This window comes from Camelus ferus, chromosome 21 (assembly GCF_009834535.1).
Source record: "Camelus ferus isolate YT-003-E chromosome 21, BCGSAC_Cfer_1.0, whole genome shotgun sequence".
NCBI lineage: Eukaryota > Metazoa > Chordata > Mammalia > Artiodactyla > Camelidae > Camelus > Camelus ferus.
Genome location: NC_045716.1, coordinates 28,788,560 through 28,812,430, shown reverse-complemented (window position 1 = coordinate 28,812,430; position 23,871 = coordinate 28,788,560). Strand labels below are relative to the sequence as shown.

The 23,871-nt window shown below is 64.5% G+C and overlaps 1 protein-coding gene across 3 annotated transcripts in view; it reads right to left on the bottom strand.

The window, feature by feature from the left end:
• Window positions 1-23,871, bottom strand: part of ZFPM1 (zinc finger protein, FOG family member 1) — a 65,244-nt gene that overhangs the window by 23,816 nt on the left and 17,557 nt on the right. For all 3 annotated transcript variants that reach the window (XM_032464542.1, XM_032464544.1, XM_032464543.1), the window contains exons 2-3: window positions 16,190-16,306; window positions 13,550-13,684 (exon numbers count right to left, since the gene is read on the bottom strand). In XM_032464542.1, coding sequence (XP_032320433.1) covers window positions 13,550-13,684; window positions 16,190-16,306 — 252 coding nt within the window. The remainder of the gene's footprint in view (window positions 1-13,549; window positions 13,685-16,189; window positions 16,307-23,871) is intronic.

Here is a 23,871-nt window from a genome sequence, read left to right as displayed (position 1 = left end):
CATGAGGAGGGCTGTGAGGCTGAGCCCGGTGTATCAGTGAGGTCAAAGTGCACGGCGGCAGCCAGCTCCACAGGAGGCCCACACATCTGCTGGAGTTGGAGCTGGTTCCCCTGCGGGGGCAACCACGAACACCCCGCCAGGCGGCTGACAGGCTCGCTGCTGGTCTCTGAGCGGTCCCACCCCCCATGGCAGGAGGAAGGCAGATGTGCCTGTGCAGCCTAGGGCCCCATGACCTGGAGGCCCAGGGCCATAGGGCACTACCCCGCTAGTGCGTCCCCTGAATCAGGCCACGCCTGAATGCCACATCAGGAAGCAAAAAGGGGTGGAGCTTGATCCTAGCGCTGGCTGTCACCAGCGGCTATGGCACCTTTGGACAGACTCAGACTCCCCGTCACAAATCCCAGGCCTCAGGCTCCCACCTGTGAATCGAAGAGGACTCGTCTGAAAAGGCTTTGGGGCAAAATCAGGTGGGGTGTGTCTCCCTTTCCCCTGCCAGGCGAGGAAAGCAAGTCTTGGAGAAGTCGAGGGGTTGTCTGAGGTTACAAGGCCAGCAGGCCGCACAGGGGAGTGAAGCCCGGATCCCTCTGAGCTCAGACCCATGCCCTCAGCCTGGGCAGTGGGCACGCACTCCCAGCCAGTCTTGGAGCGCTCCGGGCCCTAAGCACAGTCCAGTCCGCGCATCCCAGGCGGGAGCCACCGAGCTGAGCGGGGCAGGAAAAAGTCCCGATGCCCGGCCTGCACACAGGCGGTGGCCCGGGACCCTGGCCCCGCGGCAGGCAGCAGGGCCAACATGGAAGGGATGATCTGACGTGTGTCCTCCAGATAAGACGGGCGCACACGAACGCCGGCTCAGAAGCAAAGCCACTCGAGTGGTCAGAGGATTAGCGGCTCTTGGGGGCCAGGGTGAGGGTTTCCACCCGGCCTCCAGCCTGAGCATCGGGGGAGCCGGGCCCTGCCAGGAGGGCCCGGAGCTGGGAAGGCAGCTGGGGGAGCTGGGGACACATATGAAAATGAGGACTGGCTGTCGTGGTTTGAAAATCAGATTTCACGTGTAATCTGGGATCTCTGGCCTCATGGGGAAGATCGGATGCTGTGACCCAGTGCCGTCTGCTGCCCACTGGACAGAGGACACCTCTGCCTGAGATGACAGTCTCTCCCACGCCTAACCTGGGGGCTGGCCGCAGGGTTGAGCCCCACCCGATTGCTACGGCACTTGTTTGTGCTACCGAGTGCCCAGCACGGGGGCTGCGACAGTGGCCATGACCAAGAGCCGGACGGACGCCCACTTCACTGAGGGGAAGTCAGAGGAGTCCCCATAGTGACCCCTGAGGCCCCCGTCAGTCCCACCACCACCCGGAGAAGTCTCTGGCTTCTCTGCTGGCCCATGGTGCCACTGCCCAGTGCCCAGTGCGGCTCCCGCTAGCCTCTGCTGGCACCCAGCCCCTGGGTTCCAGGCTGGGGGTGGGTGCAGAGCCTGGGACTCCCTGGAGTGGGGCGTTCACCCTTCTCCTTCCAGGCCAGAGGTTTTCAAAGGGCTTCAAGCCCAGAACATTCCTTCTTAACAAGTTTCCCACAGACCTGCACTCACAGTGGCCAGTGGCGGGCACTGGGTTGGAGAGGGTTCCAGAGCTCAGACCCCAAGGACTCCTCTCTAGACGGCCCCTCAGGGTGGGACACACCTGCTCACTGCACCTGCCAGAGGCTCCCTGCCCTGGGGTGGGCTGCCCTCTCTGCCTCCCCTCTGCTGACAAGCTCTGCTCAGCGCCGCTGCGTCACACAGGGCCGTCACACAGGCCGGCGAGCCCAGGCTGAGCCTTCCCGGGAGCTGACAGCAGAAGGGGCTCTGACCCGGGCCAGCGGGTGTCAGACATGGTGCCCGCCACAGGGTCTGAGCTGGGAAGGGCCCTCCAGGGGCATGACCCCGGACGCCCTGGCCGGGGACCTCGGTGTTCCCGAGTCCCCTCACTCGTGCAGCAGGGGGACCCATGGGCCGGCCCCCTGTCCCCACCAGCTCCACTGTGTCCCAAGCACCCCCCACCTCTAGTGCCGTATTTTCCCATCTCTCAGTCTCTCCAGGAGAGTGTCTGCGGCCCCTGATGGCTGTGTCCTGAGAGAGCCTGGGCCCTGTACGCCCCATGAGTACCTGTGTCTAGAGGACAGTGGCAGGAGGCCGAACTGGGGTTGGACACCCGGTCCTGCCGACGAGCCGCAGGCCTGGGAGAAGGGCCAGCTGGTCCTGCTGGGGCAGGCGGGGGAGGACTGCGCCGTCCTCTCTGCTTCTGCTCTCCCTGCACTGACTCCTGGGATGCACACAGGCCCAGAGCCTCCTGATCTGCAAAGCGGGGACCTGGGGGTGGGCACAGAGGGGGACAGCGGGCTTGCCGGGGAGCACAGGCAGGGAGGTGGCCTGGCACTGGAGCCCCGGCCCGGCCTGCACCCCCGCCAGCTGGGGCCTGTGAACTTCTCTTCCTATCTCTGAGCATCGCTGGAGACTATTGATTTTTTGACACAGAACAACAGCCCATCTTTATCGGGCTGAACCCTGGCCCCAGCTAATGGCGCTGGGACTGCCTGGGAATAACCAGCAGTCAGGGTGGGGCCCGCGCCCCCCTCCAGGGACCTGCTGGATTTCTGCCGGCCTCTTCCCCTCCCCGCCCTGGTAGGAGCCTCCCTGGGCCCCACAGAGCCTGAGAACCACAGCTCCCGGTGCCTCAAAGTGCAAGGCCTCATGGCCTTTCCAGCCTTCTTGAAAAGCTTTAAAAAAAAAAAAAAAAAAAACACCCTGGGTCTCTGGGCCTCAGGCCCCCTACCTGTGAAATGGGGAGAGGGCCCATCAGCTCCTGGGCCCTGGTAGCTTGGTCTTGGGAGACCCTGAGGCCTGAGAACTGGGGTGGGGGTCCCTGGCCCACCCCGCCCTGCCTCTTCCCGGAGGGGGCGGAAGCAGGGTGTCTGATAAGGTAAAGAAAGCACCTCCTGTGCAAACAGCTTATCTGGCTATCGGCCTGGGCGTCCCGGCCCCTGCCCGTTCTCCAGGGGCCAACACCACCGAGGGCCCTTCCTTCCCATCCCGCTTCCTGCTCACCCCCTCTCCACCTGGCTGGCCCATCCTGCTCCCTGTGTCCCTGGGCCCTGCCCCCAGCCTCAGGCCAGTCTTGTCCTACCCAGCCTGGCGGGCGCCCACCCCCACCCCAGGGGCGGCAGCAGGCACAGAGGTCAGCCAACCCCATGGAGATGTCCTGACACCGCACCACCCCCAGGGCCAGCCCCTTAGAGAGTAAGAGAGCCTTCCAGGGAAGGCGCCAGTCCCTGAGCACCAGCAGGTCCTTTATAAACACCCTCGGCTGCTCCGCCCACAAGGGAGGCGTGGGCACTTGGGGAGGGGCCTGGGCCGAGGGAAGGCTATGTCTTGCCCAAGCCCCCCTGGCTCTAAACGGGTCCCTGAGGATGACGCAACATGAGGGGAGTCCCTGGGGATAGCTTTGCCCCCCTCATAGGCTGTGTGTGCTCGATGCACTGCATGGAACCAGCAGACACCTGCTCTCAAGGCACAGATGACTCAGTCCCTGAACCACCCCATGCCCTGGGGGTGGTTACTCCCCTCCTTCTCAGACAAGGAGACCGAGGGTCAGAGAGAACCCAGCCACACAGTGAGGTGGGCAACTGAGTTCAAGCTCAGGCCCATGACCCCTGTCCAGTGCTCTGTCGTCCTTCCTGCCCCTTGCGGGGAGGCAGGGAAGAACCATGCCTGGGCCAGGGCAGGGGCCTGGGAAAGTAGGCTTGGAGGACAGAGGGCCTGCTGCCTGCACACAGTGAGCCCAGGCTGGTTGCCACCCCAGACACAGCTCCCTTCTTCTGTGCCTCTGCCCAGGAACCCCCAGGGCTCCCCACTAGGCCCCAAATCAAGCACTCTGCTGCCAGCCCAGCCGGGGCCCGTGGTCCGCTCCAATAGGGGCGTCACCTCTGGACGTGGTGCTCACTCCCACCTCCACATACTGCCCAACTCTCAACTGCCAAGGTGATGGCTTGCGCTCTCTGAGACCCAGCGAGTCCTGGGCCTCCAGGGGCGGGGCAGGCAGAACCAGTAAAGACTCAGGAACCAGGCAAGGCAGAGGCGGTGGTGGGGCTGTCTCAGTGTTAGCCCCCATCTGCCCCGACTGCCTGTGGCCTCGGGTGCTGGGTGTGGGAGCTGCTGGCAGTGGGTGTGCTTGGGGACAAGCAAGCGTGCAGATGCAAACACACACACGCACGCACACACGCGCACACACACACACACACACGCACACACACTCACGCACGGGCAAAGAGGCAGGGGTTGTGTGTGCAATTTGCTTCTTTTAGAATCATTTCTCCCCTTTCTTGTAGAAATTCTTCAGGCTAGCAGAAATAAAAACTAAATGGCTTGCTGTCTTCAACACGGCCGCGATGACCGCCCCCGCCCCCTGCGCCTGTCCGAGCTGAGAATACTTTTCTGGGTCAATTCCTAGAAGCTGAACTGCTGAGTCAGGACAGGGGCTTCTCAGCACCAGGAGGGGCTCGGGTGGCCCGGGGCCTGGGCGGCTCCAGCCTGAGCACCTGCACCTGGGGGAGCGCTCCCCGGGCCGGGGGTGGACGGCCCAGAGCTCACTGCATCTGGCAGCTCCCAGCCCCACGGAGACCACAGGTGACCTGGGATGGCCCAGACAGATGCCGGGGCCACCTGCCTGAGGGAGGAGGGGTGGGTCCAAGGAGGGGCGGCCAAAGAGACTCTCTCCGAAGGGGCGGGGGCCCCCGAGGCAGCGGGACCCCTCCCCCACAACATACAATAAGCCCCCGATAGCATCGCTCATTTCAGGCCCTGCTTGGCCCTTTCGGGCAGGATATGACCAGCCCTCAAGCCTATGGCGGCCCCTTTGTCCCATCTCCAGGGACCGATCTTATCGGCGCGTCCACCGCCGCCGTAATGGAAACACACGGTGAGGAAATAAGTTCCACGCAGAGATAGAGGACGAATACTAAATAAATAGGGAGCCAGCACGCGTGGCGTGGGGGCCCAGGGGACAGTGCGACATCGGGGTGGGCGGGGCGGCTCCCACCCCGGGGCTGGGAGACCCTCTGCAGCTCTCCTCGAGCCTCGGTCTCCCCACCTGTCAAGTGGGCCTGATGGAGCTCCCTGCTCCCTGCAGGGCTGTGAGGAGGACTTGCCTGCAGGAGGGCAGCGCTGCCTCAGTCTTCCTCCCAGGACAGGGAGAGCCAGCCCGTGTTGGGGAGGGAACGGCCTGACAGTGGCCCCGCAGTGCCCCAGGGCCTGTACCATCATGCTCTGCTCGGAGACAGCCACAGCCTCCCACACGCAGCCCTCCTGGTTTCTCCAGACAACCGGAACGTCCTGCCCCTGTCCCACAGGGGAGCAGCCTGGGCCCAGAGAGGGGCGCAGTGGGCCCTGAGGACCCCACTGCAAGAGGTGGCAGCTAGAAGCCAGGTCTGCGCTGGTGCCGGTGGTGGGGGCCCCGCTAGCCAGGGGGAGCAGAACGGTAACAGTGCTGGTCCCGGGGACCAGGACACACAAGTCCTGGTGACAGCACTGGTAACAGGGCTCACTCTGGTCCCGCCAGCACTAGCAGCGGCACGACAAAGGGGGCAGCCTGCACTGTCATCCCCTGGGGTCCTCCCAGTGTGCATCTGTGGCCACTTAACCGGGAGAGGTGAGCTGATGTGCCCTGGGCCACATGGCCAGGTCCTAGTGGGTGTGGTTTGGGCCCAAGGGGAGGACGGGGAAGGAAACTTCTGGAAGGGGCAGCAGGTTCCAGAGGTCCCGGGGGGCTGGGGGGGCTGCGTCCCTCTGATGTCCGGGAGGCGCTGGCAGGGCAAGGGCGGACACCCAGACGCCCAGCCTGGGGCGGGGGGTGGGCTGGCCAGGGCAGGAAGCTGGCCGGAGGGCGGAGGAGGAAGCCGGCTTGATTAGCGCCCGTGGCTGAGATAGGCCTTCCCGGCCACAGATAGCCACTCCCGGAAGGCGGGTGAGGTCAGCGGGCGGCGCAGGCCTGGGCCCCCACCCGCTGCCAGGGCAGCCAAGGACCTGCACCCTGGCCGCGCTCTCTGCAGGGCACCTTGCTGCCTGGAGCCTCTGCCAGCGCAGAGCCCACGCCCCCCAGGAGGGGCCCAGAGAACCATATGGGGCTGGGCCAGGAGGGGTGGGACTGCAGGCTTCATCACTGCTCGATCGCCCCAACCTCTCTGTGCCTCAGTGACCACGTCCGAAACACCAAAATACAGTCTCAGCTTTTTCGTGGGTCTCCTGTGTCTGTCTTTGAACCTCCGCAGTCCACTCACCACATGGCTACCAGCCCTCCCCTCCCTTGCCCCCTTTCCCAGTCATCCTCACCACAGGGCCTTTGCACTGGCCATGCAGGTGAGCGGTTTTCCCAGTGTCCGCAGGGCTGGCTCCCCCAGCCTGCTGAGCTCTTCATACGAATCCCCAAGGGTGAGGGGCTCTCCACTCGCTTCTCAGCCTGTGCTCCTTGCTTAGCCCCCGCCCTCACTGACCCCTCCCTCTGAAACGGGCTATGGCTCCAGGATGGCATCAGCTGGTCTGTTTGGCTCATGCTGCATCCCAGGGTCTCTAACGGGGGCCAGCACACAGTAGGTGCTCGATAAATGAAAATGCAAGTGGGTGGCAGGGCAGTCTGATGGGTCGGCCCACTGACCGTCTGCCCCTCTCCAGCTTCTGGCTGCCTGTGTGTCCCTGAGGCCCAGGCCTTTGTCAGGGGTGGAGGTCGAAGTCAGAACTGGGCCAAAGGGTGGCTTCCATCTGGCCAGGGCCGATGGTGCCAGGCGGTCAGCACCTCCAGGGTGAAGAACTGCTGACCACAGCGAGGGGTCAACAGCCTGGCCCCCAGGGAAGCCATGGCCAGCTCCAGGCCCCAGCTGCCCCTCAGGTGGGGGAACGGGGGGTCTCACTGCGGAGGCCCCTCTGCTCAGGGCTGTTCTGGGGTGTCGTGTGTGGCCTGGTGCTCGGGCCCCTAGTGCCCACTGGGCAGTGCAGGAGGTGGCATCTGTGTGGGCCCGGCCAGCCATGGAGAGGCCATGGGCTCACAGCCCCCGCCTCAGCCCTGTCCTGGGGGCTCTGCCCACAGGGCCCTGCTCAGAGACTGGGTGGCACTGAGCTTTGGCGGTAGACACCGGCCACGGGTTCAGGCCCCTACCCTTGCCTGGGGACTGCTGGCCTGGGAGGGCATCATGGAAAGAACTCAGGGCCCGGGGACATTGGTCAGCCAGCCACCTATGGCCTCTGCTGGCCAAAGCCTGTGACCTCTAAACCCCATTTCCAAGACAACCACCTACAGAACAGGTCCTCCCCCACCACAACCCACCTCCTCCCTCCCTGCACTGGCCCCAGACCCAGCCAGGCACACCCGGGCCTCAGGGCTCTCTCCTCTGCTGCGCCCTCCACCTGGCACATTGTCCCTAGATGGCAGCTGGCTCCCCCATTTCTCTGGTCTGTGCTCAAACGTGGCTCAGCGAGGCTGGCCCTGGCCACCCTACTTATTAGAACTGTCCCTTCTTTATTTTATCCCGAGCCTCACCCCCTCGGACATGTGACATTTTTACTGATTATTTAATCTCTCTCTCACTGCCCAGAACAGCAGCTCCCCGAGTGCCTGGACTCTGCTGGCGCCGAGCAGGCACTTGGTGCACAGGTGTTTGTTGAGGGCATACACGACCTCCTTCTCTTGCCCACTCCTGGCTGTAGACCCCACTGTCCTTTGGTTCTGAAGCATGTCACGCCACAACACAGTCCCTATTTCTGCCAGCACCTGTCCTCAGCCAACACCTGGGAAGGAAGGATGGCTGACTGTGGGGCCACACAGCCCCCTCCTTGGGACCCCCCCCGGTCCTCAAGTCTCGATCTGCACAGCTGTGAGGTGGGGAGGTCGGGATGGGCGTAGGGCCTGCTGGGGGGCCTCAGGGGGCATCTGGTGTGGACCCTCTTCCCTGGGACACCCAGAAGAGGTAGCTCCTAACCAAGCTGCTGGGCCTGGACTCCAGAGCTGGCCCCAGGCTGACCTGCCACCCGCCATCGCCCCCTCCTGTGCCCTCCCCCTGTCCACTAATCTAAGATAAGCAGGCCTATTGGGCCGCAATGCCGGGCCTGCGACAACGCAAAAGCGCTGAAATGATTTTTAACACCCACACACATGCCGAGCTGGCAGGAGGGGCGCGTGGCCAGGCTGTATCGGCCCATCTCCCCGGCTGTCTGTCAGGACAGGCCGTCCTGCCTCGGCCGCCTGCCCACCACCGCCAGATAACAAACCTTGAGGTTTGCAGAGAGACTCAGGGCAGTGAGATTAGCCAACCAAGAGCGGCCCAGACAGCCAGCGATGGCCCTGCTCATGCTCCAGGGGCCAGGATCCCCGGCCTCCAGGAGGTGCCCTGGGCAGGGGGGCAGCGGGCTTTGGTCCCCAAGCAGGGAACGGCAGACAGACACCTCCTCTGGCCCCTCACAGCAGGACTGACCCCCGAGCTCCAAAGATGCCCTTCCCCATTCTCCGAGCAGCAGCTGATCAAACGCCCTGCATAACACTCTGTCCCCACCTTACAGCCAAGAAAACAGAGGTGTCTCCCTACAGCCTATGGCCCTGAGCCCAACCCTGGCCTTTCCATGTCCTGTCCTCTCTCCAACCCTACTCTAGCCTCAAATGCTCCAGCCATGCCCATGCTAGCCAAACCTCAGGACCTTTGCACATGCCCACTCCATCCTGAACACCCTCACCCCACTTTGACTTATCCTTTGGGCCTCACCTTGGGGATGGAGTAGGGGAGGTTTGGGGTCCTCCTATGTTGTTGCCCTGGCCTGACCAGCTGGCTGTCCCCTCTGCTGGCCTGCAGTGCAGGGGGAACATGGCCCGCCTTCCCATCTCTGCCTCTAGGGCTAGAGATGAAGCTGAGGACAAAAAAGGTGACACCTGATGTTTGGTCAGTTGGATTCTGTTTTGTAAACAGTAGTCACCAGGGAAGAGTTCCAGGTCCCAAGACAGGTGAAGGGGACCCCACTCCCAGGGCCCTGCTCACACAGCCATGTCACAGCCCTGGCCACACCCTTCCTTCCTGGCCCCACGGAGTGCATGCCACCCTCACGGCCACTGGACCAGCCCCTAGAGCTGGTGGGGAGTCCCTGCGAGCCTCTGGGTTCACCTGCTCAGTCCCCAGCTATGCACAGCATCCCTGGTGGACAGCTTTGCACTCAGGAGTGCCTGGACCATGCTACCTCCAGACAGGCAGGGGAGAACCACAGAGATGTGCTTGCCCTCGCCTCCCTGGGCCGGGCACGGCGGGCGGGGAGGGCAGAGGAGTGACACCGTCTCCGTCCACCCCCAGGCAATGCTGGACCAGTCAGCAATGCCGGACCAGTCATGGGCGGGGGACTCCCCGCCAGGCCTGGCTACACAGGAGGCTCCCAGACCCCTGGGGGCCCAAACCCACTGCAGTCCCTCCCTTCATCTGTTTTCTCACAACCCAGCCAGGCAGGCTGAGGTCACACTGATTGCCACTGTGCCACAGGACAGAGGCTCCGACGGGTACCATGAGGTGGGTGACAGGCCCGGGACCCCCAAGCAGTCAGATGGGACCCTCAGGGCTCTCAGTCCTAATGGGGGCTGGCCTGTCTGCCCACCCTCTGCTTTTCCGGGATGGTGAGTGGGGAGGCTGTGGGATGGGACTTGGTGGCCCCCGCCCTGACGGCCACGGCAGCGCAGCCACCCTCCCAGACGTGCTTTGAGGATCATAGACGATAGCTCTCAACCATCCGCACAGCAGAATTTTAAGCAACCAGCCCCTCTAGCGAACAAGGTCATTTCAAAGATAAAAATACCCACTCTCTGGTCCCTGCTGCCTGCCCGCTCCCTTCTGGCTGGCGGTTCAAAGGAAGACGAGGGCAGGATGGGGCCAGCGCAGCCTTCAGCCCAACACCCTGCTTCCCTGGGGCTGGTGGCCATCCCCCATGGACCCTCCTCTGTCCTCATCCATTTCGAGGGCGAGGTGGCTTCTCCTTGTTCTGTGGCCACACAGCTTGGCCGGCCACAGGATGTGGTGGCTTTCCACTCGAGAGCGGAGTTCTGGTCATTCAGAGAGCTGCTTCTCCCAATGAATCCACCTGCACCCTCCCCCTGCTCCCTTGTACAGAGAAGCCTGGGCCTCCCAGAGGGATGACAACACTGAGGGGGGGGGGCGCTGGCTCTGCACCATAGAGCACATGAGGAAACTGAGGCCCAGAGAGGTCAAGTAACCAGCAAAGCTGGACCCAGGCCCGGGCAGGCAGGTTCCTGCCTCTCAGGACAGCTGGGGCCGGAGGGTTCCCACTAGAAGCAGCAACACTGGAGAACTAGCCACCAGCAGCTGACGATGCTCGCAACGTCTGAAAATGAAGACAAGACCCCAAGTACCTCCTGGCCTGTTTTTGGAGCTCTGGGGTTGCCAGGTCGCAGATGGGGTGAGGGGACCTAGTGTGGGTGCAGTGACGAGGCCTAGAGATAATAGGCCCTTTGCACATTCCGGGGCTCGCACTCCAGTGTTTATAAAGTCCTTGCGGGTCCAGCACCTCAGCAGGTTTGCAGTGTGTGCCGAGGGCCTCCGGGCAGCAGGGGGCTTGGAGGCTTCCCTTCCGCCCGGTGCCGTGCGGGCGTCTCCCCAGGGCTTTGTGGCCATCTGCCTGGGGCCTTGACCGCTACAGACAGGGCAGCCTTGCTGCACCCACCGTGCAGTTGGAGAGAGGCACTGAGGCCCAGCCTCCCAGCCGGCTGATGTCACCTGCCCCTGAGTCCCCTGTCATCTCAGCACCCTTCTCAGGCTGTGGGTCTGACCTGGGGAGGGTTCCTAGGAGACCCATGAGCAGATGCGGCCAGAATGGAGAGGCAGCGGCGAGCACCTGTGTGGGCCGAGCCCCGGTCTCTCTGAGGTGGCCAGGCCCACCCTCACACCGCGCAGATGGGGAACCGAGACTTGGGGCCAGTCACCCCCCAGAGCCAGGCAGGCTGGGGCAGGCCTTCACTTGTCCCCACGGGATGGGGAGGCGGGGGCAGCAGAGATGGACGGACAGACTCAGACAGGGAGTGGGCAGAGGTGCAGATGGACAGGGAGGGGCTGGGGAGCCACGAGGAGCACCGGGCCTGCGGCAAAGGGCCTGGTTGCACGCCCTGTCCTCACACACACTGGCCACTGGGCTGGGCGCTGCCCTTGGGGACACCGACCCTGCCGCCCCAGCACCAGCACGGCGGCCCCTACAAGATAAGAGCCCACGGGGCGTCTCTGGCTTTCCGGGCTGGCGATAAGTGTGGCCTGTTCAGGGTCTGATAGGGGGCGGCCACCACGGCGGTTGGCTGGCGGCTGCTTATCGGCCCATCGCTGCCCGCTGCACAGAAATGCCTATCTGTGGGGGCCGATAGGGAGCCCCCCAGCCCCCGAAGATGCGAATAGCGCTGGAAGCTCCACGGTGCACCCCAGCCCAAACCACGGCCCCCACAGCCACTGGGGGCCAGACCTTGCCCAGAGGCCTCTGCTTTCCTGTCTGTGAAATGGGGGTGGTGCTGCTAGCCCCGCAGGGTGGACGGGCCAGCGGAGGATGGCCGTGGCTGCCACCAACACGGGCGTGCCACTCCCTTTGTTGCTCTGCGTCTGGGTCTCTCCACAAAGGGGGGGGGTCGCCTCGCACCTGCCGCCTGTGACTGCCCCGCACACTTGTCCCCATGGTCACTCTGTCCAGCTGCGGCTTCCTCAGCCCCACCGCCTGCCCAGGGGCCTATCAGGGTCCCACAGGCATCTGGGTTTCCCTGGAATTCGGGAGCCCGTGCCGGAGTCGTGCTGACCCAGTGTCTGGGGGCCTCGCTGCTACTCCATTCTAGAGCTGGGGAGACTGACGGGGTCAGAGCAGTCTGACCGCAGGGCCCCAGCCCCCACTGCACTGCCCCTGCGCCCAGAAAGGCCCTGCTGCCGGTCCCGGACCCCAGCAGGTGGGCGTCCGGCTCAGTTGTGCCGACTGGGCTGGGAGGGCCCCGTGCACATGGGGCCTGTGGCCCGTCTCTGGCCAGGCGCTCCTCGGTGGGGGTGGGCTTGCTGTTGTCGCATCCCGGCCCATCGCTGGGACCCTAAGGTGGGGTGGGGTGGGCAAGACATCGCTATGCTCAACCCGCTCCCAGCCTGGGGACGGCAGAGGGGGCCCCCAGCCTGCCATGCACAGGATGCTCCACACCCAGGCAGCACCACGGCCCATCCCAGCAGGGAGAGGCTGTCAGAGAGCTCAGACTCCCGGTGGAGCAGTGTCGCCAACTCGCTTGTGCCCACCAGGCCAGCCCCTCCCTCCCTGGGCCCCAGACCCCCACCTATGGTGGGGCTGTGTTGTGTTAAATCAGCAGGGGGACTGGAAGGCACACAAGCCACCACCCCCACGCGGCACCACGCAGACACCACACGTCGGTCCCAGTACTCTTCCTGACTCCTTGGGATCCCAACGAGGGGTCCACACGGCCACTTGCATCGGACCTGGCAGGAGACCATCTCTGACACCCCGAGAGGTCACAGGGGTCCCCTCTGCCCTGGTGAAGTCTTCCCTGACCCCCCAGCACGGTGAGGCCCTCACATGTGCTTCCTCCCCACTGGCTACCACCCTCACTTGTGTGAGGGCAGCTCCAGGTCAGTGCACAGCAGGTGCTCAGTACATGCTTGCTAGGTGTGCCCACACGCCTGGCCTGGGTGTGCAGCCTCGGTGCCGCCCTCCATTCGCCAAGGACCACGCCCTCCCTCCTTCACCCAGCAGCTCCCATGGGACCGCCCTCAACGACCAGTGCCCTGAGTGGCAGCCCTGGGACCCCACCCCCAAGCTGCCCTGGGTCCCCCAAGCGGCACTAGTTCTAATTAGGAATCACAGAAAGAGCAGACACGCCCAGCCTGCCCTGTGCTCATAAGTGGGTGGAACTGGGGAGCTGCTGGGAGGGGACATCTGGTGGGCCCTCCACAGTCAGAATTCTGGCAACCTGGGCAGGGGGAGTGCTGGGAGGTGAAACCTCCGTCAGAGACACTCCCTGTGGTCCAGGGCCTGGCAGACTGGAGCCACCTCCCTCCCACGTGCTGCAGCCACTCCAGGGGTGGGTCCTCTCCCGCCCTGCACAGACCTGAGCTCCTGGCCTGGCTGGGAAGGCCCGGGCATCCTGGTGGCTCCAGACACACACCCCTACCTCCCTGCCTCCTGCTCGGGCTGTTCCCATCTCCCACATGCCCTTCCTCGCCCTCACAGCCTGCACCGCTCGCCCAGCCAGGCCGGACTCTGCCGCCTGAGATCATCGGCAGCTTGTCTGCTGCGCGGGGCCTACCTCCAGGGAAGCCGCTGGCCCCACAGGCCGGCTGGACGTTGAAACAGGCAGCGCTGGGCCCGGTGGTTCACTATCGACCTCCCTGGCCAACAGGCCAGGCCTGTCCCACCCAAGCCATCAGGGTGGCCGACTCCCAGGACTCCCACAAGGCAGGGCCCCCAAGCCACCCAGGAGAGGTGATGCTGGCAGACCCCGAGTGCAGGCGTGCTTACCTGGCCCACCCCAGGGGCTGCTGGCCTCCTCCTCCTCCGCCTCCAGCCTCGTCTCCGGCTCCTGACTCTCCATCTCCTCGGGGCCTCCTGGGGACATGGGGGGCTGTGGCAATGGCCGGGGTGGAGAACTAGCGTCTGCAGAAGGGAAGACACCAACATGTTCCACTGAGCCTCTGGGCACCAAGTCGCCGGCTCTCCCTACTCTGTGGCCGGGAAGGACACCAAGGCCCAAGGCCGGCCCCCCAGGCTTGCTCTAAGCAGGGGCTGGCCTTACTTCCCAACTTCCGCCCGCCTTGAGAAGCCCTCGGCCTGCTCACCGGCTGCGGCAGCTGCCGTTAATGATTAGAGCGCAGGGTGGCCTTCCCGGCACGCCCAGGCCAGCGGGCACACGTGCGGCCCCGGCTCGCCGGGCTCCCCGGCCGGCAGCGGGGGCCCCTCCGCCAGGCCCCGCACCCAACTCCAGCCCAAAGGGCATATTTGCCTTCCGCACCGGCCCGATAACCACCGCGGTCCCCGGTCGATGAGCTCCCATAGCAGCCCCCCTGGTGACGTCACGCACCCGGCAGATTATTAATCCCCAAGATAAGGGCCGTGATTAACATCGAATAAATCAATCACACAGTATAAAAGTCCTATTATTTTTGGCTATAAATCAAGTGGCTGGCACCCGAGCTCCAGCCACTGCGCGGGAGCCGCGCTGGGCCCGCCTGACAAGCAGATACCGCTCCCGCCGCCTTATCGCGCCCATCGGCGCGTTATCACCGCGGCCTGTGCCAGGTGCAGCCCCGCTTGTTTTTCTCCAGCTCCTCCCCGCCCCGCCCCCACCCCCACCCCAGCAGCCCGGCTCCCAGATCAGATAAGGGGCCAGGCTCCTGGGGGCAAAGTCCACCCAAAACCAGCCATTGCCCTTTTGAGAGCGCCGCCCCCCCCACCCCCGTCAGTGCGCAGCACCGGATGGTGATGGTGACAGTGATGGGGCCCCCACTGCCTGGGCCACCGGACAGGTACTCCCCCAGTTACGGATGTGAAAGCCGACAGGCTAGGGAGAGGCTGCCTGCAGCATGGTGGTGGTGACAATGACTGCAGAGATAGTGAGGCCTACAAACAAGCCCCTGAGGCCAGGCCCCTGACCCTCCACCCTGCCCGCTGTCCCGGAGGAGCCAAGGGTGACTGGAGGCCCGGCTCTGGGTTCAAGTCCCTCTGGCCTGGCCTCCTTCTCACTGCACTGCCCTGGTGACCCCAGTGGGCCTGACACTGGGGAAAGGGGCACGGGCCAGCAGGTGTCAGAGGATGGGGCTTGCTGGGCACCTGTGGCCATCCTGAGGCGACTGACGCTCTGACATTGGGACATTCTGGGGATGGGGTCCACAGGGAGAAGCCCCCTGTCTATCTGGGATCTCGGCCCCCCAGTCCCAGCCCTGAGGGGCTCTCCCGCTGTCCCCTGTCTGTCCCACCTCAGGGCCTTTGCATGTGCAGATGTGTGCAGCACAGGCTCCACATGTCCTTCTCTGCTCAGTGCCGCCCCTACCCCATCTCTCCTTTGCTCCTGGTCAAGCCACCCACTTACCACCCTCCTAAACAGTCCCGCTTGTGGCCATGTCTCCCCTATTGGACTATGGCCCAGGGCTAACTCAGCTTCTGTGCACAGGGCTTGGAGGGTACTGGATGGGGTGGGAGCTCGCTGCCCACTGCCGACAGGGGGGATGGGGCAGAAGGGGGCTGGGGGCTCACGGCAGGTGACTGGGCAGAGCCCAGACCTCTTGTCCTCCCTCCATGAACCCCTCAGCCTCAGCTCCATCTTCTGGAAAACAAGGGTGAGGCTACTGACCTCCCCCACTGCCTCCAGCTTAGTTAGGCCCCTCCTCCTGGGGTCTTCGGGGGGCACAGCCAGCCCGAGAGGCTGGCCCAGCTTCGAAGTCCCGCCAGGGACCCGGCTGGAGCAGGCCTCCTGATGCCAAACTAATTCACTCTCTGGTGAGCTTGAGGGTCTCTCCTTCCAAGCCCTGTTCTCAGCTTCAGAAGTGCGCCCCTACCCCCCAGGGAGACCGCTACCAGGAGGGCCCAAGGAGAGGCTCCAGGGGCCCGAGGGGGGCAGACAGAGGGGAGAGGGGCCAGCCTCAATCCAGACTTCGGGTCAGATCCTGCTCAAGTGCTTGCAGGCTGTGTGACCCTGGCCGAGTCACTTAACCTCTCCGGGCCTCATTCCCGTCTGTAAAATGGGCTGAAGTGCCCTAACAGGAGAACCTGCTATGTACTGAGCAGCACGTGTGCTGAGGCAGATGACCCTGTTTCACAGTGGGTACACCGAGGCTGGGGGCCGTGATCCTCCCGAGGTCACTCGGTGCCCTTATGACTCCCCGACAACTCTGGACTAGACCTTCCCCATCGGGCCTCGCTCTCCCCTCCTGCACCACGAAGACCCTCCGAAAATGTGTGTGTCACCTCTTCCAGGCCCTCTCAGACCCCTCCCTGGCCCCAGTGGGCATAGCCAGCCCACAGACACCCGCAAGCTCATGCCCATCTCACAGGTGTGGAAACTGAGTCCACAGTGGGAAATGGTTCCAGCAACGTCACAGGCGAGGAACGGGGAAGGGGTGGGGGTGCCAGAGCCTGGTCTGTCGCACCCGCCACCCAACTTGCCTGGGCTGGAAGGGCTCTGGAGCTCCGGCTGCCCCGTGGTCTCCGGCTCCAGTGGCTCCGGGAGGCTGGTGTCCACGGCCTGGGCCTCTTCTCTGGCCTCCATGTCTCCGAGGGAACCTGCGGACACAGCCCGAAGGGAGTCGTGAGGCGGTGTCTGCTCACGGCGCACCCCCGCCCGCCGGTCTCCTGACCCCTCCCAGCACAAGCACAGCCCCGGTACCAGGCACAAGGGGGCACGGGCAGGGCTCGGCCGCCCCGCATGGTCAGAGGTCAGAGTCCTCAAGGGGGCGGCCATTAGCATGGGGGCGACCTCAGGGTCCCCCAAGACTTGGTATGTGAACCTCACCCTTGTATCAACCCCAACCCCTGCACCGGTTCCAACGCCTGGGGGTCACCCTGCCTCCCACCCAGCTCACCTCCTCTGCAGCCTCTGCTGGCCCCGCGGACCACTCTTCCCTGGACGACGCTCCCAGCCCCTCCCCTCTGCTCCAAGCGTGGGAGCAGCACCGGCCTCCTCTGGGCCGGGGCCCCTGGGGGCTGCAGGAATGCAGGTAGGCACTTGGGCTTCGCGGGGCCCTGGTGCACATCCACAGCCCTGGGCCTCTGCACAGCTATGCCCTGTGCCCGGGACCCACCTCCAGGAAGCCCCACACTCAGGTTCAGTTCTGGGAGCTTGTAGGGGGCAGGCCTGGGGTGGGGGCTGACAAACAGGAAGTGCTCAGAGAACCTGATTAAAGGAATAAGTGGTTGATGGGGCACAGGTGGGCGCACAGGTGTCTGCATTCAGCCTCTGGGGCTGGAGCCAGGCAGGCCTTGGGCCCCCTAAATCCAACCTTCCCTTGAAGGCTTGTGCAGGAAGTGCCCCATGGAGCCCACCCCACAGTGAGAGGGCAGACCGAGTGCAGGCGGCCTGAGCCCAGACCACCTGGGAGGGTCAGAGGGACCCGTGCCAGCGCGGTGGGCAGAGAGAACAGTGGAGAACCGCTGTCTGTCCTCAGCCTGCTGCGAGAACTCCCTCGTGCTCCGCTCCATCGCTCTCAGCTGGGTCCTCGGGCCCAGACAGGTCCTGGGGGTGGGGCTGCCTCCTGCCCCATCACCTTCCCCAGCTCCACCTGCCCTGCCTCCAGCACCCCGAGCTCCCAGCCGGAGCCCTCTGAATTCTGTCTAGTTCTGGACCCACAGACCCACGGACCCACGCATCCCAGCCTCCCCGGGACACCGCGGAGCTGTAATTACAGGAGGCAGCGGGTGGGCTGGCACTCCCCTCCCCTCCCCGTGGCCGGGCTCAGACCACACCGGCCAGCCCTGGGTTGAGCTGCATGCTCTCTCGTTCATGTGCCCACACGAGCAGGCTCCGTGGAGGGCTGGGTGCACCCCAGACCAGCCGGACTCGTGCCCCCGGGGCAGGCGGGAGGCCTGACCCTCTGTGGCCTCTGGCACGTACTGGGCCTAGCCTCTGGCCTGTGGGGCCAGCCCAACCAGGCACTGCCGGTCACCGTGGCCCTGGCGGACAGCACACAGGCCTGGGGTCGGCCTGATTGCGGCCTTTTTCTAGAAGCCCTGGTGTGCCCGTGCCTTGCTCAGAGCTGGAGAGGGGATGCCCTGGAGCTGCGGGCCCCTTGTTGATGCCATGGTGCTTCAGGACCTCGGGTACCAGCTCTGGAGAATGGGCGAGAAGCCCCTGCTTCAGGGGCTGCAGGGAGCAGGGCCCTGGGGCACACAGCTGATGCTTCCCCCACTCACCCAGGTGGGCCTCAGCCACCCAGGGAGGCCCAGAGCTCACGGCGGGTACGTTTATGGGAGAACAAAGACACCCGCTCCGCACAAAGCGTGACAGGAGCGTGGAGAAAGGCTGCGGCTGCGGCGATTATCCTGATGCCGCTAATTCATCCAGCACAATCAACCGGCTCTGATAGTGCAGGAGACAGCTGCCAACTGGCAAGCGGCTGGGGGCCCACAGGCAGGATGTGCCGGGGTGTGACCGGGCAAATCCCGCCCCGTGTCCGACTCAGCCCACTAGAGCCCCCGTGACACTCCCAGGGCCACACGGCGGCACCTGGGTCCCTGCTCCAGCAGGGGCTGGACAGGAAGGTTTCTCCACTGGTGGGGTGACAGTGCTAGGAAGGACCCTGCTTGGCCCCTGTGGGACCCAATCTGCCCACCCATGGCCAGGCAGATGGTGCTCTGGCTGTGTGACCGCGGGTAAGTCACACCACTTCCCTGTGCTCAGAAACCTCAGCAGCTCCTGCCCCCCAGGACGATGTTCACCTGTGCTGAGCTGTGCTCAGGGCCGGGCGTCACCACCACCAGTCACCACCACCCACCTCCCAGCAGGGCCTGGGGGGTGGGCCTGCCTGCCCTGCCCTGCCCTGCCCTGCCCCGCCCTGCCCCATAGCCCGTGTGGAAGGTATGTGCGGGGAGGGGCGCAGTCCTGGGCAGGCAGATGGGGTGCACAGAGGAACTGTGGAGGGCAGTGGGAGGCGGGCCCTGATGCCAGTCACGAAGGGCAGGTGCCCTGGGAGCCCCCTCAGCACCCCAGAGGGGTGTCACACTCACTTTGCAGGTGGGTCAACGAAGGCCCAGCAAGGTGGACTGACCTGCCCACGGCCCTCGGCCGGAACCCCCTCAACACGCTGCCCTCCTGGACTCTGATCAGGCCATTGCCTTCCTCTGCACCAGGCATTCCTCATGCCTCCCCTACCCCACAGACGACCTGGGGTGAGGGCGACACTGGCCCTGTTGCCTGGCGGGGTGAGAGGACCGGGCACAAGGCCGAGCACCTGGCTGGGGGTATCCATGGGTGATGATGGTGGTCAGGGAGGCCGGGGCAGTGCTGGGCGCGGCCCCCGCTGCCCGGAGCCCCCTGGTTATCACGGCAAGCAGACGCCCCGCAAGCCAACCCGTCTCCCGCTCGTTAAGCCGGACGCCGAAATGGAAATGGAAACATAATAGCTATTTGATTGGGGGTGAGATATTTTGCATATTGGCTTGGCACTGATAGCGGAATTTCATCAACTCCCTTTTTTCATGCTTTAAAACTGCATTACGGAGACAGGCTCCGTGCCGCACGATGATCCCGAGTCCCTCCCAAGTCCTGGGCTGGCGACTATTAACAGCCCTCCTGCCTCTGATGCCGAGGCAGCTGGGGGTCCTCCTGCCCCAAAGACACTGGAGCTGTGGCCGAGGAGGGGACGAAATCCCCTGACCGTGGCCCCTGGGTGGACCTGTCTGGCAGGGTGCAAAGGGGGTGGCTGGGAGCACTGGACGGGCGGGAAGCCCCCGCTGGCACCTGCAGACTGTGCCCACCCCCTGCCTGGCCCCTGCTCCCGACCCCGAGTGTGGGTCTTTCCCCGAGGCCCCGCTCTGCGCCTGCCCGTCTCACAGCCACTTAACGCCTCTCGGGGAAGGTCCTTGTATTCCCGGCGCACAGAGGAGGAGCAGCGGTGCGGGCACCTGCCATGCCTCTTCCTGTGTCTGGGTCCGATCCTGACCACAGGCCCGCTGGTGGGGTGGACTGTGGTGGGCATGCGGCCCTGCTCCTTCCCCACGTCCTGGCCTGCCCGGGGGGCTGTAGAGCTGGGAGGGTGGTGCTGGGCACAGCCTGCAGTGTGCAGCCCTGAGCACCACGGTCTCTTCTCAATCACTTGCTCACTCCTCATTCTTCATTCACTCATGAAACCGCCCCTGAGTCAATCTCCCTGCACCAGGCCCTGGAGACCCCGCAGTAGCCAAGACACACCCTCCAAGAAAGAAACACGAACAATGCCAAGTGTGGCCACAGCTACGAAGGAGAGGTGGAGGTGCCAGTCAAGGAAGGCTTCCTGGAGGAGGTGATGAGTGATGATCTAGAGCAAGACAGAAGGTTGCCTGCAACTGAGGAGAAGCATTCCAGGCAGAAGGAACAGCAGGACACCGGGGCCCACGGCCTTGTGCAGGCCACACCTCCCTGAGCCTGGTCTCCTCACAGAAAGGGGGCTTGACAGCAGCCTGGGGTCAAGGGTCAGCCAGGCGGTGCTGTGGGTGCTGAGCACAGACCTGTGGTTATTGTTATAACTTGTTATTCTTTCCACTCTCCAGGGAGGTGCTGCACCTGCCCCTCTGGATGGGGCTGCAGGGCCCAGGGGCCTGGCTGGAGGGAGCGGACTGGGGCACTGGGGCCTGGGGAGGCAGTGTGGGCAGGAGACAAAGACCTCCCCCAGGCTGGCCCTGGTCAGCTAGTGGGCGGGAGGGGGCATGGCGCTGCCAGGGAGGACCCTGGCCTCTGGGCGGCACACAGCAGCCGGATAAGGGCCCGATAACAGAGGAATTAGCAACAGATCCAGACTTTCCCACTGCCGGGCAGCGGGGCAGCTCGGGCCATGGTGGGGACACCCCACTCTCCCTGCTTGGCACCCCCAGCAGACTGGGCTGGGTCTGAAGCCTGACCTCGCGGCGGCGGCGGTGGACCGTGAGACCTCTGGTGATGGGGCCCCACCCAGGCCCCAGTGGACAGGACTCATGCCAGGCTGGGAGGGTCTCTGGTCCAGCTGGTGCCTAAGGACGAGGAAACCAAGGCACTGCACACAGAGGCAGCCTGGCCCAGACCGCCCGTTGGCTGCCTCCTGCCCTGCGGCCTCACCTCTCGGCCCAGGCCCCTGGGGCCGAGTGACTGGTGCTTCATGCCCGCTTCTAACCAGGAGCCAAACAATTCCAGGCAGAGGCAGATGGAGAGAAGCGGGCAGGGGTGGAGAGCCCTCAGCAGGGAGTAGGGACAGGGAGCCCAGTGTACGGGGCCTTGGTGAAGGGCAGGGATGTCCCACGCCTCACAGCCTCAGGCCTGGCAGAAAGGTGCAGGTTCTGGGCCCAGGGAATGTTACCAAGGCCTAGGAAGAGTCCCATTGGATCAGAGCTTCTTAAAAACTGAGGACACTTAGGGAGGTGGGTTCCCCAGAGCTAACACAGGCACTGCGGGAGGAGGCTGAGGGACCGGAGGCCTCCTGGGCGCCTGAGGGTCCTCTCCTGCCCACCCCCCTGCTAGGACGCTGAGGCCCAGCATGAACGTCAGACAACCTCGGTGGGTCCACCTCGTGTCCACTCCCTCCAAACGTGGCCTGATGCTGCCCACTTCTCTCCCTACTGCTGCCCACGTGGGTCCAGGCCCATCAGCACTGGCCCCTCTTGGCTCCCAGGGCCCCACCCCCAGTCCCTCCACTGGCACCCCCAGGAATGATGACCAAAGTCCTTCTGTCGCCCCCACCCCTACAGCCACAGGGCCTTGACCCACGCTGTGCCTCTGTGTGCTAAGGGGGTACTGACGGCTGTGAGGACAAGACTCAGGATCCCAGCCGAGCCCAGAAGGGTCTCTGGGCCCCGGGAGGCTCAGGTTGGGAGGGGCCCTGCAGGTCCCCACTGTGACCCACCAGTGGCCCTCATCACCCCAGGATCAGTCCCCACTGACAGCCAGGGCGACCACAAAGAGGACGTTGGTGAGAGAGTCTTGGTTTATTTGAGCAGGTGGCCTGCCCCACGGAGGGGAGGGTGAGCATCTGAACTGTATGTGTGCTGGGAGCCTGGGCCCAGACAGCCTCCCATGCTGGTCCTGCCCCCTGACTGTGGGAGTGGCCCTGGGACAGTGGAGACATGGGCTGAGCAGCCTAACCCCCGACTTCTCTTGGGTGGCGCTCGATGCACCCTGCAGCAGAGGCTCACTGCTCCTCCCAGAGGAGTGGACACAAGCCCAGACTCTCTGCCTCTCAGGCCTTGGGGGTCAGGCCCCCGTCACGGCTGCAGCTGACTGTTGGCTTGTCTGCCTTTGCTGCCAGGCTGTGAGCTGGACCTGATGCATGCAGCTTCCTAGCCCCGCATGTGCGCAGGCCGAGCCCAGAGGTGCTGGGGGACCCGCTGTCCCAAGTAAGCCAGGCCGACCACCGTCACAATGCCCTCTGGGTCGTCTGAGGGCCTGGGGAGCCTGCGGCACAGAGGAAGAACCTGGGTGCTCAGAGCAGGGCCCAGCAGAGGCCCCATCCTCCAACAAGCAAGAGTGCTGTGACCTACTTCGGCATTGAACAAATTAAACGTTTTATGGAGCAATCATTCACACACAATAAAACACGTGCTGTCAAGCGTCACTCAGCTTCTGGAGGTGTGTTCACTGAAAGCTGGGCGGGACAGTCCCATGTAACCCAAGGAAGACGCAGGCCCTCTGTGGGCCAGGCTCAGCCAGGGAAACGCCCACAGACCAGCCCATACCTGCTTCTCTCTGAGAGCTTCAGGGGCATCAGGGGCTCAGACTCTGGCATCGACCCCCTTTCCCAGCCAGTCCCCCAACACCCGCAGCGGGCCAGCCGTGCACCCTGCTCCACTGTGACCGTCCTGGCCTCCCTGTCCCCCTGCAGACCCCTTCCCTCCTGCCCTGTGAGGGTGTGGAGGGGAGACCTGGGTGCGAAGGACAAAATGAAACATTCCTCCAGGAGACGGCGGACGGGGGACAGGGGACGGGGTAAGACTGGCAAGCCGGCTCCTGGGGATCCGCTGTCCCGAGTCCCCAGGCTCCTGTGTGACGGCTGAGCTGAGGGCCACCTCCCAGGGCCCAGGACTCACACTGCCTGGACACCCAGTTGTCAGCGCCTCCACTCCTGCCCTCAGGCACAGACCCTAAGACTCACTCGCGGTGCAAGTGATTGCCGACCCCCGTCCCCCCGCTGTGCTTGGCTTGCTGGTGGTGCTCACCAGAACCCTTGCGCCGATCCCCCCACCCCCGTCTTCTGCTTGGGTGGTCTCTCAAACTCTGACTGCGGGCCGAGGCCCACCATGACCTGACCCATGCCAGCACCTTCCCTCCCTGGCTCTGGCGAGGCCGTCCTGGCCTGAACGCTCACCCGGCTGGCACCCCCGACTTCTCACAGCACGACTACTCCACCATCACGTTCTCCGTGTGCGCCCCTGAGAGAGCAGGGCACCCCCAGCCTGGAACAGCACCGGCACACAGTAGGGGCTCAGGGAATACTGGTGACCACGTGACAGGGTGGGGCTCAGAGCCACCATTGGATAGGGGCTGGGGTGAAGTGGTGGGGGACCCGGGGGAGTCTGGTGTGGTCCCAGACAGGAGCCTGGGGTCTCAGCCTGCATGTTGGGGGTGTGTGACCAGGGACGGAGCCCCAGGAACAATAAGAGTGCCACTGCCCCCCACCAGCAGAAGATAAGCTGCTGGCCCTGCCTGGGACCTCCGAGGCCTGGGTGAGTGTGGGGGGCTCCAAGCTGGGAGGGACAGGATGTGGGGAGATAGGGCGCTGACACCCAGGGGGTCCTACACCCGTATGCCACCCGCAGCCACCATCACTTTCTTCTCTGGCCAGCCTGCAACCTACGGGTAGAACTTACGGAGCTTAACTGCCCCAGCCCCACGGCCACACCCAGACTCCCTGCCCGCATCACCCCTTGGAGCCACACAGGGCCGGAGGGACCATGAGCAGCGCTCAGGGCGGCCTCTGCACCAGGCCCCGTTCTAGACAATGGCCCGTGAGGGACTTTTGAGGCTCGTAATGACCCTGACAGTGTTACCCCCTCATACAGATGGGAGACCGAGGCACAGAGAGGTCAAGAAGCTTGCCCAAGGCCTCACAGCTAGGAGAGCGGACAGACTGCTCCCACACCTGCTGCCCCTGGTGATAGAGGTGGGGGTGTCTGCTCCTGGGGGATCCTAG